General features: G+C 44.1%; 1 protein-coding gene across 3 annotated transcripts in view; it reads right to left on the reverse strand.

Annotated features, from left to right (window-relative positions):
* Positions 1–17,497, reverse strand: part of ABCC9 (ATP binding cassette subfamily C member 9) — a 135,545-nt gene that overhangs the window by 95,099 nt on the left and 22,949 nt on the right. For all 3 annotated transcript variants that reach the window (XM_084620759.1, XM_084620761.1, XM_084620760.1), the window contains 4 exons: positions 11,788–11,929; positions 10,017–10,138; positions 9,227–9,393; positions 4,460–4,702 (listed from right to left, as the gene is read on the reverse strand). In XM_084620759.1, the coding sequence (XP_084476885.1) occupies positions 4,460–4,702; positions 9,227–9,393; positions 10,017–10,138; positions 11,788–11,929 (674 nt within the window). The remainder of the gene's footprint in view (positions 1–4,459; positions 4,703–9,226; positions 9,394–10,016; positions 10,139–11,787; positions 11,930–17,497) is intronic.

The raw sequence follows: 17,497 nt of genomic DNA on the forward strand, positions 1-17,497 counted from the left end.
ACAGAGCCAGAAGAGTATCCAGAAGTCACCTACTACAGGACAAGCCCAACAAAGAAAATAACAGAACTCCACTAGCCATCACCTTCAGCCCCCAACTAAAACCTCTCCAACGCATCATCAAGGATCTACAACCTATCCTGAAGGACGACCCATCACTCTCACAGATCTTGGGAGACAGGCCAGTCCTTGCTTACAGACAGCCCCCCAACCTGAAGCAAATACTCACCAGCAACCACACACCACACAATAAAAACACTAACCCAGGAACCTATCCTTGCAACAAAGCCCGTTGCCAACTGTGCCCACATATCTATTCAGGGGACACCATCACAGGGTCTAATCACATCAGCCACACTATCAGAGGCTCGTTTACCTGCACATCTACCAAGGTGATATATGCCATCATGTGCCAGCCCCTCTGCCATGTACATTGGCCAGACTGGACAGTCTCTTTGTAAAAGAATAAACGGACACAAATCAGACGTCAAGAATTATAACGTTCAAAAACTAGTCGAAGAACACTTCAATCTCTTTGGTCACTCGATTACAGACCTAAAAGTTGCAATTCTTCAACAAAAAAACTTCAAAAACAGACTCCAACGAGAGACGGCTGAATTGGAATTAATTTGCAAACTGGATACAATTAATTTAGGCTTGAATAAAGACTGGGAGTGGATGTGTCATTACACAAAGTAAAACTATTTCCCCATGTTTATTCTCCCCCTCCCCCCACTGTTCCTCAGACATTCTTGTCAACTGCTGGAAATGGCCCATCTTGATTATCACTACAAAAGGTTCCCCCCCCCCCCCGCTCTCCTGCTGGTAATAGCTCACCTTAAGTGATCACTCTCGGTACAGTGTGAATGGTAACACCCATTGTTTCATGTTCTCTGTGTATATAAATCTCCCCACTGTATTTTCCACTGAATGCATCCGATGAAGTGAGCTGTAGCTCACAAAAGCTTATGCTCAAATAAATTGGTTAGTCTCTAAGGTGCCACAAGTACTCCTTTTCTTTTTGCGAATACAGACTAACACGGCTGCTACTCTGAAACCAATTTTAGTAAGGGGCAGCTCAACGTAATCCAATAGATCTCAGGAGCTCTTCTCACCTGGGAAAGATTAATAGCCAATTTCATCCAGTAAAGTATATAATGGCAGCATAAACAATGACATAACATATTTTTTTTTAGATCACAGGTCATGGCACATTTTAACCTGAAGAATTTTCCTAAATCTGCTGCTGTTTTCTAAACCAAGTCTGCACAGAAGCAAAACATTTCCTTTGTGGAAGTGAAACTGCACTAAGCACCACTGGATCGTCGTAAGCCATTTCTCAGATTATATCCATCTGGTTTACTTTAATGTTATCTATGGAGTATCAGTTTGTTTTAGGGTGTAGAAGCACCAGTCACAGCCTGGTTTGGAAACACAGCATGACTGTGGTTGAATCTAAGGCAGTATATAGACTTTAAACAAATTCTGAAACCAAGAGGAGGAAAAGCTAAGTGAAGCAGGTCAAATTTTTAAAATCAAGCTCATTTAATTGTATGCATATATTTGTGCATACTTAATTTATGAATACAGATATTCAATGTGTGCCATGAATCTGATGCTTGTGCAGATCACCAATAAGGCATCTAACTGGCTACATGGCATCCAAATACCTATTTGTGAACACATATCAAGTATCTGCATACATTAGTCCGGCACCCTATGACCGGGTGTAAATTCCACACAGGCACCAGAAGGGTTAAGGGAACCCAAGAGTAACCTCACTGATTGCACCTGGGGAAGGCAGGATATCGACTTAAAAGAGGAGAGAGCAGGTCAGTTGGGGAACAGACTAGGGGATAGGATGCAATGAGTTCTCTCTCTGGAAAGGGGCCTGACAGACAGGGCCAGATTAACTCTCCTCTGGGCCCGGGGCTATTAGATTTTGTGGGGCCCCTGTACACAAGTCTTTTTCCTGGGAAGGAGTTTGGTGCAGGAGGGGTCTGGGGCAGGGGTTTGGGGTGCAGAAGGGGGTGTGGGGTCTGGGAGGGAGTTTGGTACAGGAAGGGGCTCCGGGCTGGTGCAGGGTGTTGGGGTGCAGGAAAGGGTAAGGGGTGTGGGCTCTGGGGGGGACTTTGGATGTAGGCTGGGGTTCTGACCTGGGGCAGGGGGTTGGGGTGCAGGGGGGAGTGCGGGGTCTGGGAGGGAGTTTGGGTACAGGATGGGGTTCTGAACTGGGGCAGGGGGTTGGGGTGAGGGAGGGGGTGCGAAGTGCAGGCTCCGGCCACGAGGCACTTACCAGAGGTGGCTCCCAGCCGGCAGCACAGCTGGGCTCAGGCAGGCTGCCTGCCTGCCATAGCCCCACGCCACTCCCGGAAGTGGCTAGCTGCTGGCACGTCTCTGCATGGCCCTCAAGGGAAGAGGGGCAGCATGTCTCCATGCGCTGCTCACCCCCGCAAGTGCCAACCCCACAGCTCCCATTGGACGGTTCCTGGCCAATGGTATCTGCAGGGATGGTGCTGGGGGTGGGGGCAGGGCATGGAGTCGCCTCCCGCTCCCCCTGCCAGGGGCCGTAGAGACGTGCCAGCACGTTTCTGGGAGTGGTGAGGGATCAGGGCAGGTAGCCTGAGTACCCTGGAGATCGCTGCCTATGATATATTTTAGCAGGGCCCCCCTTGTGCCAGGGCCTCGGGCTGCAGACCCTAAAGCCCCTGCCTTAATTTGGCCCTACTGATAGAAGGCTGCAGGGGGAGAGAAGCAGCCAGTCTGCTCCTCGAGTGAGCCTGAAGACTGAGGGAAGATCAGAAGTCGCTGAGGAATAAAGGCCTACCTGAAACCCTAGGAAGGTGGACAACTGTGCCAGACTGAGTCAGTGGGGTGGAGTGAGGCACAGGAGCCTGTGGACAGTTGCAAAAGTATCTCAGTAAAGCACAGGCTCATCTGTGAGGGAGACGGTGGCCAGCTGAACCCAATGGGGTCTGAAGAGTTAGTGGCGTTTATGTTTATGTTGCACTAGTTCAAGGATACTGGCCCCAGAAGCAGTCATACTCTTGAAGGTGATTTGCCCGGATTGTCAGGCCACTTTTAAGGCCAGATTTGGCCAAAGAACACAAGAGGCAAACTGAGGTACTGCAGTGTCACAGCCAGACATTATAGGGCCCACGGAAGCCACAACTCTTCTAGACAGACAAATGTATGTGCACAATTGTGCCCACTATAGAGTCTGGCACTAAATGACAACTTTCTCAGCTGGTACAAATGGGCAGCATTCATTGATGCAGTGCAGTTCTATCCATTTGCACAAGCAGAGAATTTGGCTCTCTGGCTCATTATAAACCAGATACGGTATGCGGATTACTAAAGAAAAGCAGTCTCAAATATATTAAATACAAGCTATTGTACTAAATAAGGACCGTGGGGAAAATATCCATATTTTCTTAAGGCAATTTCTACTACAGGGAAGAGCACTGTTCTGCTGCTGCTATCCAACTCGTTCATGCATTTCCATTCTAAACTGCTGCACGGCATGCAAACCAGTTTACACTGTGTGTTTAGGAAAGTGATTAACACTGATCAACACATGATTTCTATGGACCAAATTTTCCAAGGTGGCTCTTAATGTGTGTTCTCCCGTTTGTATATGTGCACGTGTGCACCTGTGTGTACAAACTGGTGAGACTCACAATCACCTTATCTGCACATGGAAATACCCATCTGTGGGCAGAAATGACTAGGTATTGGAGCAAGCAGAAGGATGCATGTGCAACTTGGACTGAGCAAGGTTAGGGGCTGCGTTGGGAGTGCTGCTCTCAGGCCACGCTAGGGCAAAGAGTTTCTGTCCAAAACATCCCCTGTCCTTTCCTCTCAGTGCATTTCTGAATGGAAAAGCCAGAATTTAGCCCAAAGTTTCTGAAATCAGTTTATATAACATACATACACTTTAGTAGGTAAAGAATCCACTAATTATGCTCATATCTATGGAAAGGTTAATACATAGTCCTACCTCAGTGCAGGAGACTGGACTAGATGACCTATGGAGGCCCCTTCCAGTCCAAAATACTATGATGCTATGAAAGGGACAGTAACTATTTCACAGTGCACAGTAATAGTCTACAAAAGTTCAGAAGACGTGAAGAAGAGTGTTTCCCGTTATGTTTGTTAATTTAAAACACTGTCGTGAGCCCTTAAGACTTAAAGAAAGCTTTGACTTCTAAAATGAAAACTAGCGAGTAATTTGTGCATTAGGGCTTCAGTTCCCAAAACTTTCAATCTGGCAACTATCCCGAGCCAAGAATTCACTTTAAAAGAAAACAGTACTTTTGAACTGAAACATTATAAGCCAAGTTTCACCTTGGAACAAATTCTTTTAAGTCATAAATTCCTAAAAACAGGGTTTCCTTGTAGAAGTGAAGATACCACATTAACAGTATAAAGTTTGTACAGTACCATGGATATCATTGCTTACCTTTTGCTCTTCATATGCTTCTTTCAGACAAACATAGTTAGTAAGTGCTCGCATTGCTATTGGCAGCTTGCCAATTGCCTTCAGGTCAATCGGTTTCTTGTGAGCTGATATAATAAGTGTATTCATCCACCAGTAAGTTGCCTTTGAGAGCAAATTGACAAATGGCTGAAGAAATCTCACACCCAGATCCTGCAGGTCTTCAGGAGGCTTTACTTTCTGAGGGTTCATGAAGAATACATACCTCTGCAGAGGAAAAAACATAATATGTTCAGCAATTATCTTCTTTCACAGAATTTTTTGTTAAAGTAATAATATATTGTGTAAATTACAGGGCTGTTGCTTAATCACAGTTAACTCATGCGATTAACTTAAAGTTATTAATCACGATTAAAAAAATGAATTGCAATTAATTGCAGTTTTAATTGCACTGTTAAACAGTAGAATACCAACTGATATTTGTTAAATTTTTGGATGTTTTTCCAAATTTTCATATATATTGTATTCTGTGTTGTAATTGAAATCAAAGTGTACATTATTTTTGATTATCATTTTTACAGTGCAAATATTTGTAAACAAAAGAAAAAGTATTTTTCAATTCACATCATTCAAGTACTGTAGTGCAACCTCTTTGTTGTGAAAGTGAAATTTACAAATGTAGATTTATTTTGTTACATAACTGCACTCAAAAACAAAACAATGTAAAACTTCAGAGTCTACAATCCTACTTTTTGTTCAACCAATCGGGAAGACAAACAAGTTTATTTACATTTACTGGAGATAATGCTACCCTCTTTTTATTTACAATGTCACCAGAAAGTGAGAACAGGCATTTGCATGGCTCTTTTGTAGCTGGCAATGCAAGGTATTTACGTGCCAGATATGCTATGCCCCTATGCTATGCTATGTGACCAGTTATTGTATGCCCCTTCATGCTTCGGCCACCATTCCAGAGGACATGCTTCCATGCTGATGATGCTTGTTAAAAAAATAATGTGTTAATTAAATTTGTGACTGAACTCCTTGGAGGACAATTGTATGTCCCCTGCTCTGTTTTACCTGCATTTTGCCATATATTTATTGTTATAGCACTCTCGAATGATGACCAGCACATGTTGCTCATTTTAAGAACACTTTCACTGCAGATTTCAAAGAATGCAAAGAAGGTACCAATGTGAGATTTCTAAAGATAGCTACGGCACTCGACCCAGGGTTTAAGACTCTGAAGTGCGTTCCAAAATCTGAGAGGCACTAGGTGTGGAGCATGCTTTCAGAAGTCTTAAAAGAGCAACACTCCAATGCGGAAACTACAGAACCCAAACCACCAAAAAAGAAAATCAACCTTCTTCTGGTGGCATCTGACTCAGATAATGAAAATGAACATGCATCAGTCCATACTGTTTTGGATTGTTATCAGTCAGAATGCATCATCAGTATGGACACCTGTCCCCTAGAATGGTGGTTGAAGCATGAAGGGACATCTGAATCTTTAGTGTACCTGGCACGTAAATATCTTGCGACACCGGCTACAGCAGTGCCATGAAAATGTCTGGTCTCACTTTCAGGTGACATTGTAAACAAGAAGCAGGCAGCAGCATCTCCCATAAATGTAAACTTGTTTGTCTGAGTGACTGGCTGAACAAGAAGTAGGACTGAGTGGACTTGCAGGCTCTAAAATTTTACATTGTTTTATTTTTGAATGCAGGTTTTTTTGTGCATAAGTCTAAGTTTGTAAGTTCAGCTTTCATGATAAAGAGATTGCATTACGTACTTGTATTAGGTGAATTGAAAAATAATATTTCCTTTGTTTTTTTACAGTGCAAATACTTGTAATCAAAAATAAATAGAAAGTGAGCACTGTACACTTTGTATTCTGTGTTGTAACTGAAATCAATATATTTGAAAATATAGAAAACATCCAAAAATATTTAAATAAATGGTATTCTATTATTGTTTAACAGTGTGATTAATCGCACGATTAATTTTTTTAATTGTGTGATTAATCACGATTAATTTTTTTAATCGCTTGACAGCCCTAGTAAATTCACACATTTGAAATTTTCCCATGGCTGGAGGTATTTCCTCTCTGATTTAGGTTTGTGAATAGGGTGACTTGTGCCGCATGCCAGGGTCTGATTGTGCAGCATTAGCCTGACACATACTAACTCACAGTGTAAGCCCTCCTACCGCACACTACAGGTTCCGTAGTGAGCTTTGATGTACTTTTGTTTGAAACAGGAATAAATCAAAGTGCACTGTGGAACTTTTTGTGTGAGTAGCAGGGTTCACACGGCAAGGTCACAAGCAGCAGGCTAGCTAGTGTGCTATAGAGTCACACCCTGGCTTTCTGTGCACTAGTTTTCTGTGTAGACAAATCTTGAGAGTAACTGACAACATTTTGAGAAAGCTGGGATATAGATACAGGCCTAAACTGTATGGTTCACACCCATCTCTAATTTTAATGTCTAGGAAAAAAACACTATGCCTGGATTACATTTTTCAAAAGAATAAACACATATACTTACATAATACAGAGAATATATATTTTATCTCTATATCTCTGTACCAGGGCCGGGCAAACTTTTTGGCCTAAGGGCCACATCGGGTTTCCAAAATTGTATGGAGGGCCGGTTAGGGGAGGCTGTCTCCCCCCAGACAGCGAGGCACGGCCCGGCCCCCGCCTCCTATCCGACACCCCCCTGCTTCTCACCCCAACAGCCCGCCGGGACGCCTGCCCCATCCAACCCCCCCATCCCCTGACGGCCCCCCCGGGACGCCTACCCCATCCACCACCCCTTGCTCCCTGTCCCCTGACCACCTGCGGACCCCCCACCCCTGACTGCCCCCTGCCGCCCCATCCAACCCCCCCTCTCATTCCTGACTTGCCCCCGGGACCCCTGGCCCCATTCAACCCCTCTTTTCCCCGCCCTCTGACCGCCCCGCCCCCTATCCACACCCCTGCCCCCTGACCACCACCCCCAACTCCCCTGCCAGCTATCCAACCCCCCCCACCCCCCGCTCCCTGCCCCCTAACCGCACTGCCTGGAGCACTGGTGGCTGGCGGCGCTACATCCGTGCCGCCCAGAGCGCTGGGTCAGGCCACGGCTCTGCAACTGCGCTGCCTGGCTGCCCAGAGCATTGCGCTGGCCGCACAGTGTGCTAAGGCTGCGGGGGAGGGGGAGCAGCAGGGGAGGGGCCGGGGACTAGCCTCCCAGGCCAGGAGCTCAGGGGCCAGGCAGGAGGGTCCCACGGGCCAGATGTAGCCCGCAGGCCATAGTTTGCCCACCTCTGCTCTATACAGCATGTGTGCTTCTATCAGTACTTATATAGTGTACTAGTTCATATACACACTGACACCTACATCAATAGTGACACCTAGGCACCGTGGCCTGAACACTCAGCAGTTCCCACTAATTTAAATTACAGCTTAGCATTTTTGAAAACCAGGCCACGTATTTAGGTTTCTAAATATAAACTAAGGTGCCTAACTTTAGGTACATATGTTTGAAAACGGTGGCCTTAAAGAATACAGGATCGTGGGGTGGAGAGGAAAGCATTTAGGGGCATGAGTTTGGGATGGTCAAATTACTCACACGTGGCCAGAAGTATTAGAATTTTAGTAACATAACACCCAAAGACCCAACTCAGAATTGGGGCCCCATTGTTCTAGGCACTGTACAGAGATATAGTAAAAGACAGTTCCTGCCTCAAAGAGCTTCCAATCTCTATGCAAGCCATCCTAAATCAGTGCCCATACAACCTTTTTACTACACCACACCCTTACCTAGGTTACAGACAAACTAGCTTAAGGAATATTTTAGTGAGTTTTTAAAACTATTTCTTGTATCCCTCCACTTGGGACACCAGGTGCCTTACTTACATAGAGTGTGACTGTATGAAGCTCATAAAGAGAGACAAATTAAAATAAGTAATTACACCAAATAGTTTTGCTATCTACAAAAATGGCACAGTTTTAAAGGCGGCTATATCAGGACCTTTCAGGGCTGCAAGAAAGTGCTGTAGTGTATGTCGGGGGGGAGTAGAGATATCCATGTGATAATTTTCTTTAATTGTGCATCCTCGACCAGCTCACCTGCACTTTGATGGCAAAATGTAGAAAAATCCTGTCCCCATAAGTGCATTCATGAAGGGACCCCTAAGCCTCCATTACTCAACTGGAGAGGAGGATTTTGAGAAGTTACTCATTCCCTTCATAATACAGAGCTCAGCTTCCTTTGCCCTGGAAACTCACTCTAACCTGAGGAGTTCTCCATAAGCTCAAAAGCTTGTCTCTTCCACCAACAGAAGTTGGTCCAATAAAAGATATTACCTCACCCACCCTGTCTGTCTAAATGCATTGCCAAGCTTACCTTCCCAATGGGCTAAGGACATGTGAAGAAACAAAGAAGAGTGAAAACAATAAATGGGGACTCATGGGCTTCCCAGTACAATTAGCCCCCTAAATCCTAACCAATGAAGCAGAGGAAGGAGAAGAAAACACCAGGTGTTACCCAATGACAGTGGGTGAGAGGGCAATTCCTTCCTGACACTAAGGCCCTGATCTAGCAAACACGTTTAATTTTAATCATGTGAGCGGCCCCATTGACTCCAGTGGAACTACTAATATGCTTAAAGTTAAACATGTGCTCAGCTGGAGTGGAGGCTAAAGCTGGCAATCAGGGCATGTGAGAAGGAGTCACTTCTATTCCTGTGTTTACCCCAAATAGCACTGATGTCTGCCCTGTCAAAGCCTAGTAAAGTGACACATACCCTAACTCGAATGACATTGATCTCCACAGCCATCAGCAGCCCATAGAGAATGACCATAATTCCAGTGATGCAGAAGCGCAGCTGAGAGAGCGGCACACCATCCTCGCAGTATCTGACCAGCTTGATGGTTTTTGTGACAAAGGCCATTATCCAGTAAAGAAAGAGAGCTGTGAAACAAACCAACCAACCCACATCATTTTAAGAAAGTACGTTTTAACTACACCAGTATCACAAGAGTATCACAGTTGACCTAGGCTCTGAGACTCAGGCTGTGAGGTTTCTTTCAGTGTCTTCTGACTGGGACAAACATGGTAAATAGTTGACAGCCATATTCCTTGAGAGCAACCTGACTTCAGTCCTGCTGGAAACAATGGGAGATGGAAGTCATCTTTACTATGAGAAACCTCACTGTCACCTGCAAAGGATGCAGGGAAATGGCTGTCAACTTATCTGAGGGCAGTCTGTGGCCTGAGACCTATTGAAAGTATTGAGAGATAATGATGATTTTGAATGAGTCAAATTTTTCCCAGAAATCATAAGCAGTGTTAAAAAGCCACATTGTAAAACTCATGATAAAATCACAGGAGTTGGCAATTTTCCATTATACTCCAGTCCACTGAGTCAAGAGTGTAATAATGTATCCCAGAGAGAAAAAAAGTAAGCAGAAAATTTCTCCCTGGCTTTTCATGAGTTTCATAAACCTCCTCCGGGTCAGAAAGTTTGTTTTGAAAAATTATGGAACAAACCAGCAGCTTTTTGGAAAACAGCGAAAATAAGATAAGCAACTTACCCAGCAGTAACTTTGGAAAGTTAGACGTTTCGATATTATGGTAATAGACAATAGCTGTGGTGGCAGCCACAAATCCCATCATAGCTGGCAGGAAGAGATGCAAGTGACGAGATTTCATCTGTCTGAAAAGAAACCAGAAATACAGTATAAATGCAACTGGATTTGGTGTCTTTTTTCACTTTCATTTTTTTAAGAGTACATATGAATTGAGTGTTCATGATGGATTGAAGTCCTTTATCCACAGCACTGAGACACTATGGGTGGACGTAATGCAAACTTCCATAACAGCCAGTGACATTTTTTGAATGTCGATTTTTCAATTAAACTTTTTGTTGAAAAGAAAATTTAATTAAAAAAATTGGATGAACGTTATCATTTTTCTTTTGATTTTTTGTTTGTTTGTTTGTTTAGTTTTGTGGGGGCTGGACCAGCTATGGAGTGTTTTTTAAAAAAAGTAGAAAAGTTTAAAAAAAAGGTATGAAGTTTTGTATTAGTTTTTGACCAGCTCCAGTAAATAATCAATCGTTATCATCATAATTTCTTCTGGGTCAAAACTGCATGGCTTGTGTGATGGGGTCTACAAAACCTCTGGCTAGACAAGAAAGAGTTAAAGAGCAACTGTGGGTTCAGGTGGCTCCGCCTCACAGGAACCTCTGAAGCATGCCAGACTTGGAGGTGGAGCCTTAAAAGGGAGAAGCCCCCAGTGCAGAGGCCCCAAAGTTGGGGCGGTGGAACGACCTCTCACTCTCAGGTTTCAGAGAGAAGCATAGCAGAGAACCAGCTGACTTAGGTGTCTGGGAGCACAGAACAGAAGGATGGCTGGCTGAAGGATTCTGGCAGGACAGAAGGGCAGGTGCTGGTCTTTATTTCTGATAATTAAGTGTTCTTTCCTTCGTTACATGAGGGAACTGGGAATACGGCCTTGACCCAAAGCAGACCCTTCCCAAGAGAGACGGCAGGCTAATGTGGGAAGTAGCACAGGGAAGAAGAAAATGGTCTGGCAAGACAGATCTCAACTGCTTGCTACAAGGGTCCCTGGGCTGGAACCCATGGCAGGGGAAGGGACTGAGTTCCCTTACAGCCCTATTAGGGAAACGAGTGTGAAGATCCCAGACACAAGGGATTGGAAGGACTATTGTGCCTTGACCTGATGTGAGGTTCTGGGCCTATTGGGTTAAAACCCGCGTTTACCCTGGAAAGAGTGACACTAAACGTGAGCTGGCCAGATGGCCAAGCCACAGGTGAAGGGGACCACCAGTGGACCTGGACGGCCAGTCGGCAGGACTAGAAAGAGAATAAACAGTGCCATGCTGCACCTAGCCACAAAGCGGTGCATCACTTGGTGAGTCACTTAGTCAGAGAGGTACAAAGGTTCTAGAATATATGATCTAGGATAAATCTAAAAAGTAGACTGTAAAAGGACAGGGGACATAATCACTGGTGATGCCTAAAAGAGAAGAAAGAGCATTGCTACAGCCCTTCGAAATGCTCTGTTACTCTAGTTGAGAGCGCAGTGATGACTTCCTTAGAGACAGAAGATTCTGTATCCATGTGCAATACATTCAGCTATTGTCAGCATTTTCATGCTACAGTAGGTCAAAGGGGGACAATAAAGTGCTAAATAAAACTGCCTCATCTTTATGCCTTTAAAAATTGGGAAGCTTGTTAAGCAGAGCCCCTTCTCTTTAGGAAAATTCTTTACACCTCATTAACAGACCTGTCACTCTATTAATGCAACTAGCTAGACTCCGAAGCAGCCACAGTAACTTACGCATCTGAAACTATGCCCTCTGCTATTTCACAGACATGTACGAACAGGAGGGTGAATGTCAGAATCCACCGCAGATTGTGTCCAGGGAAATGCAGCCATGTGTTGTGATGGATCTGGACTTTCGAACTTTGGCTACCCCAGCCTGCAAAATAAAATTAAAAGAAGAAAACAAGATCACCCAGTAAGTCAGTGGTAGAACTCAGGAGTTCTGGCTCCTACTCCCCATGCCTTGGGGAACAGAGTGGGCAGTACACCAAAGTGCACTGGGAGGCTGTGACGTAATGCACCCTTGTATTCACACTCCCCACATACCATTGTAATAATCTTTGTACAGAATATATCTTGTGAAAACTAATAACTTGCTGGTCAATCATATCATGGTGAAATGTATGTAGCAACATTATATGTAAAGTCATAAACAGAAGCTGAAATTACGACTGAAATGTGTTTACTAGACAAGTCTCAGGACTGGGTAAACCTGTTTCTTAAAGACAAAGGACAAGCTGATGCCCCTAGACAGGTGCCATCAAAACTGATGCGCAATCACCTATAAAGTGAAAAGAAAAGGAGGACTTGTGGCACCTTAGACACTAACCAATTTATTTGAGCATGAGCTTTTGTGAGCTACAGCTCACTTCATCGGATGCATACCGTGGAAACTGCAGCAGACATTATATACACACAGAGATCATGAAACAATACCTCCTCCCACCCCACTGTCCGCTGGTAATAGCTTATCTAAAGTGATCATCAAGTTGGGCCATTTCCAGCACAAATCCAGGTTTTCTCACCCTCCACCCCCCCACACACAAACTCACTCTCCTGCTGGTAATAGCCCATCCAAAGTGACAACTCTCTTCACAATCTGCATGATAATCAAGGTGGGCCATTTCCTGCACAAATCTAGGTTCTCTCACCCCCTCACCCCCCTCCAAAAACCACACACACAAACTCACTATCCTGCTGGTAATAGCTCATCCAAAGTGACCACTCTCCCTACAATGTGCATGATAATCAAGGTGGGCCATTTCTAGCACAAATCCAGGTTTTCTCACCCAGTCGGAGAACACTTCAATCTCTCTGGTCACGCAATCACAGACATGAAGGTCGCTATCTTAAAACAAAAAACTTCAAATCCAGACTCCAGCGAGAAACTGCTGAATTGGAATTCATTTGCAAATTGGATACTATTAATTTAGGCTTAAATAGAGACTGGGAGTGGCTAAGTCATTATGCAAGGTAGCCTATTTCCCCTTGTTTTTTCCTACCCCCCCCCCCACAGACGTTCTGGTTAAACTTGGATTTAAACTTGGAGAGTGGTCAGTTTGGATGAGCTATTGCCAGCAGGAGAGTGAGTTTGTGTGTGTGTGTGTGTGTCCCCGGAAAAAAAAAAAAAGAAAAAAGAAAAAAAAAAGGGGGGGGGGGTGAGAAAGCCTGGATTTGTGCTGGACATGGCCCACCTTGATTACCATGCACATTGTAGGGAGAGTGGTCACTTTGGATGAGCTATTACCAGCAGGAGAGTGAGTTTGTGTGTGTATGGGGGTGGGGGGGTGAGAAAACCTGGATTTGTGCTGGAAATGGCCCACCTTGATTATCATGCACATTGTAGGGAGAGTGGTCACTTTGGATGAGCTATTACCAGCAGGATAGTGAGTTTGTGTGTGTGGTTTTTGGAGGGGGGTGAGGGGGTGAGAGAACCTAGATTTGTGCAGGAAATGGCCCACCTTGATTATCATGCAGATTGTGAAGAGAGTTGTCACTTTGGATGGGCTATTACCAGCAGGAGAGTGAGTTTGTGTGTGGGGGGGTGGAGGGTGAGAAAACCTGGATTTGTGCTGGAAATGGCCCAACTTGATGATCACTTTAGATAAGCTATTACCAGCAGGACAGTGGGGTGGGAGGAGGTATTGTTTCATGATCTCTGTGTGTATATAATGTCTGCTGCAGTTTCCACGGTATGCATCCGATGAAGTGAAACCTATAAAGTGGCTATTCTTTGGCAAGGAAGGGGGCAGGAATAAACAGAGCTGCATCTTAGCAAACAACAGCATGGAATGTCTTTCACCAACACACTTTTTGTCTTCATCCTCACAGCGGGCGTGAACTTTATCTAGGGGTAACCCTCGAGAAAATGCAATTTCAAGGGGGGACTGAACTATAAAAGTGAGGGGCAAAAACATCCCGTTATCTTTGCCTATCCATCTCTCTCTTTCCATCTCTCCACCTAAGAACACAGAAGAAACAGCGTATGGACTTTGGGAGCATGTGGTAAGAGTTTCATCTTGAACCTAGTTTGTTAAGTTTAGAAAGGGATTTTTATCTTTATTTCTCTTGTAACCATTTCTGATTGTAATGCCTTATACTTGTACATTAAAAATCTATCTCTTTGTCATTAAATAAACCTGTTTTATTCTTTAATTAAAACTAATGCAGTGAACTGTGTGAGTAACTCCTTTTATAGCAGCAAACTGTTGTATATAGATCCTCTTAGAGGGGCAATAGACCTAATATATCTGGTCTGTCCAGGAGAGGGCTGGACAGTGCAGAACACACATTTCTGGGGGGAAATCCAGATTTGGGAGTGTGTTGCGATCACTCTGCAAGTAGTAACCTAGGCTGCTGGAAGCCGGACTGTGGCTGGTGTGTTGCTGATGGGCTGTTGGGATCAGAGTTGCTGAACCAGGGCTGTGGCTATACACAGACACTCAGGCTGTGCCCTGCATGCTGTTTGTGAGGAGCCCAGGTTAGGAGCTACAGCAGCAAAGCATTGTGAGGCACACCAGGCTGCACAGCAGAGGTGACACAGTCCCTCACTGCTCTGGATTGCACTCCAGAATGTCATGAAGACTGAGATGGAGTCATAGATTCTAAGGCCAGAAGGACCACTGTGATCATCTAGTCTTACTTCTTGTTTAACACAGACCATAGAACTTCCCCAAAATAATTCCTAGAGCAGATCTTATAGAAAAACATCCACTCTTGATTTAAAAAATTGTCAGTGAGGAGAATCCACCATGACCTTTGGTAAATTGTTGCAATGGTTAATTACCCTCATAGTCAAAAATTTATGCTTTATTTCCAGTCTGAATTTGTCTAGCTTCAACTTCCAGCCACTGGATTGTGTTATATGTTTGTCTGTTGGACTGAAGAGCCCCATGTAGGTATGTATAGACTGTAATCAAGTCACCCCTTAACCTTCTCTTTGTTAAGCTAAATAGATGAGCTCCTTGAGTCTATCATGACAAGGCATTCTTGTGGCTATTCAGTGACAAATTCAGAAGTAAAATAACCTCTCTATTACTCACAATTCACCTATTTATGCATCCCAGGATCACATTAGCTTTTTTGGGCACAGCTCACGTTCAGCTGATTATCCACCATGACCCCCAAATCTTTTTCATTCAATGAATAGACTGATAAGTCCTGAATGACCATGTCATCTTGTTCCTACTAATCAAAGAATGGGAATGGCAGGAAAGGCAAGAGCAATGGGACAATAAGAAGACACTCAGTAAATTCGCCAAATGCTATAGAATTATCTCTCCCCTCCTGCTCCCCCCCGCCCCCACTCCTTCCCTCACTCTCAAGACCTGGGAAGGATATAATTACCTTAGTCAGACAAAGCTTATTATCCTCATCCAGGCCTGCTGAGGATTATCATATCCTCAATGAGCTCTCAGCAGCTCCAGATCAGTCTCATCCCCCAGCAGAAGTGTCCACAGACTGGGGGAACTGGACTAGGAGAAAGCTGGGCCATCCTGAAGGCCACTCTGTCTGAATGTGAGGATATCCACATGCCCACCGCAATGAAGTAACAGTGAATGTAATCTGCACATAGTGTACGCCTGAGTAGGGCATGGCAGTCAGGAACAAATGCTGCAGGCAGTTCATCTGATATTGCACATCTGCTTTATTGCCATTGCAAATACACCCCTCTCTGCAAACGGAGGGGGCTCAGACCTGGAAAGTCTAGTCTTTGTCCCTCACTTCCTTCGTCTGTAAATTAGAGATGCTTATATACCTGACAGAGGCATTCTTAGGCTTACCTTCTTTATGTGTGTAAAGTGCTTTGAGATCCTCAGATGGAAGATGCTATAGAAGTGTGGAGAATTATTAGTGTTAAACAGTGCTTTCTGTTTCACACCAATATCCACTTTTAATAACTTTGTGCAAGACCCTTTTAAATGAAACTGCTTTTAGAAAGAGTGATTTAAAAGAATGAATGATCTTCAGTCACCCTATCAGGCCTGAGAAGGAATGAATGGGATCAAAAGAACGGTTGTACTCCCTTTTGTTATTCAGGGTCTCTGGAAGTCTGTGTCAGTGCAAAGGCCATTACATATAAAAAAGTTGAACATCGTTTGCAGAAGGTATAGGGAGTTCTGCATTGTTTCTGTAGTGGTGAGGAACATGGAGTTGTGTGTGTTAGAACAAAAGATGAGCAAACAGGTTCTGATTAAATAAGAACTAAATTGAAACTGTGGAACTAAGGGCAGGTCTACACTGTGGAGTTAAATCGCCTTGGCTGCTCGTTCTAGGGTCCCTGGGATGGAACCCAGTGTAGAGGGTGGGCCTGGGTTCCCCTACCAGGCACAGGATTGTTGGAGATGCCAACCAGACAGCTGGTCTGGAGGGATTTTGTTACTTCAGAAGGGGAGGACTATCTAGTGACCTGGCCGGAGGGCCAAGTCACAAACAGGGAGTACCCTGAGTCATGAAGAGAGAGATGGGGGTCACAGCATGAGTAACTGATGGAAGGGGGTGCCAGACCAGGCAAACACTGATCCCCAGAGGTAGCCACAAGGAGACACCACCAGCAGAGAGTAGAGAACCCCGTGACGGGGCCTAACAGAGCACAACAACACTACACAATACTTTAGGACAAGAATTAAAGACAGAATGTAATTCTGAGCTGGAATTTGGCCAGGACATCTCAGTTAAAAACCTGCCACTTACGAAACATACCATGGAATCTTTAGTGACCAAATTGTGGTTAAGATCTCACTTTTTATATCTCATACATTCAGTGTTAAATCCATCAGCACTGTGCCCTATAATACCAAGCTGGAGCATTGACTCAGTGCTGACTCAAAAGGAAAAGCATCATTCATTGAGACTCCAATGCCATCTTCTTCAGTGCCTAAATATTTTTGAAAAAAAATCTCCTCTACCTCTTGATCTGGTCTCTCTCCTTAACTTATGACAGGATCACAACACAATTTTGTGTTCTTCAAACCTCACAATATATGAAAACCAATCAAACTGCTGTTCTTCATAGTAATACAAAAAATAAAACGAAAAAAGTACAATTTGCTTGAATGTAGCCAGTGGCTACCGAAAATATTTAATTAGCACAATGCATTCACAGGTATTAAGGACAGAAAGGACCATTATGATCATCTAGTCAGTCCTCCTACATAACATAGGATATTAAAATTCATCCAGTATTTCCTGCAATAAGTCCAATAACTTGTGGTTGAACAAGAGCATATCTTTTGAAAAGACTTCCATTCCTGATTTAAAGATTTTAAATGACAGAGAAGATAAAGAAGCAGATCTGCCATTTCCCATGAATTTGGCAGGAGATTCCTTCAGGTTAGACTAATTTTTTGGCAGTTCTGAAGTCTCTCAATCTTATGATGAAGGGTTCTGCAATGTATTTCTTTCATGCAAATTATCATTGCTTGACAGCCCTGCAGAATTTTTT

Source organism: Lepidochelys olivacea (assembly GCF_965140295.1).
Source record: "Lepidochelys olivacea isolate rLepOli2 genome assembly, chromosome: 1".
In the NCBI taxonomy this organism is placed as follows: Eukaryota; Metazoa; Chordata; order Testudines; family Cheloniidae; genus Lepidochelys; species Lepidochelys olivacea.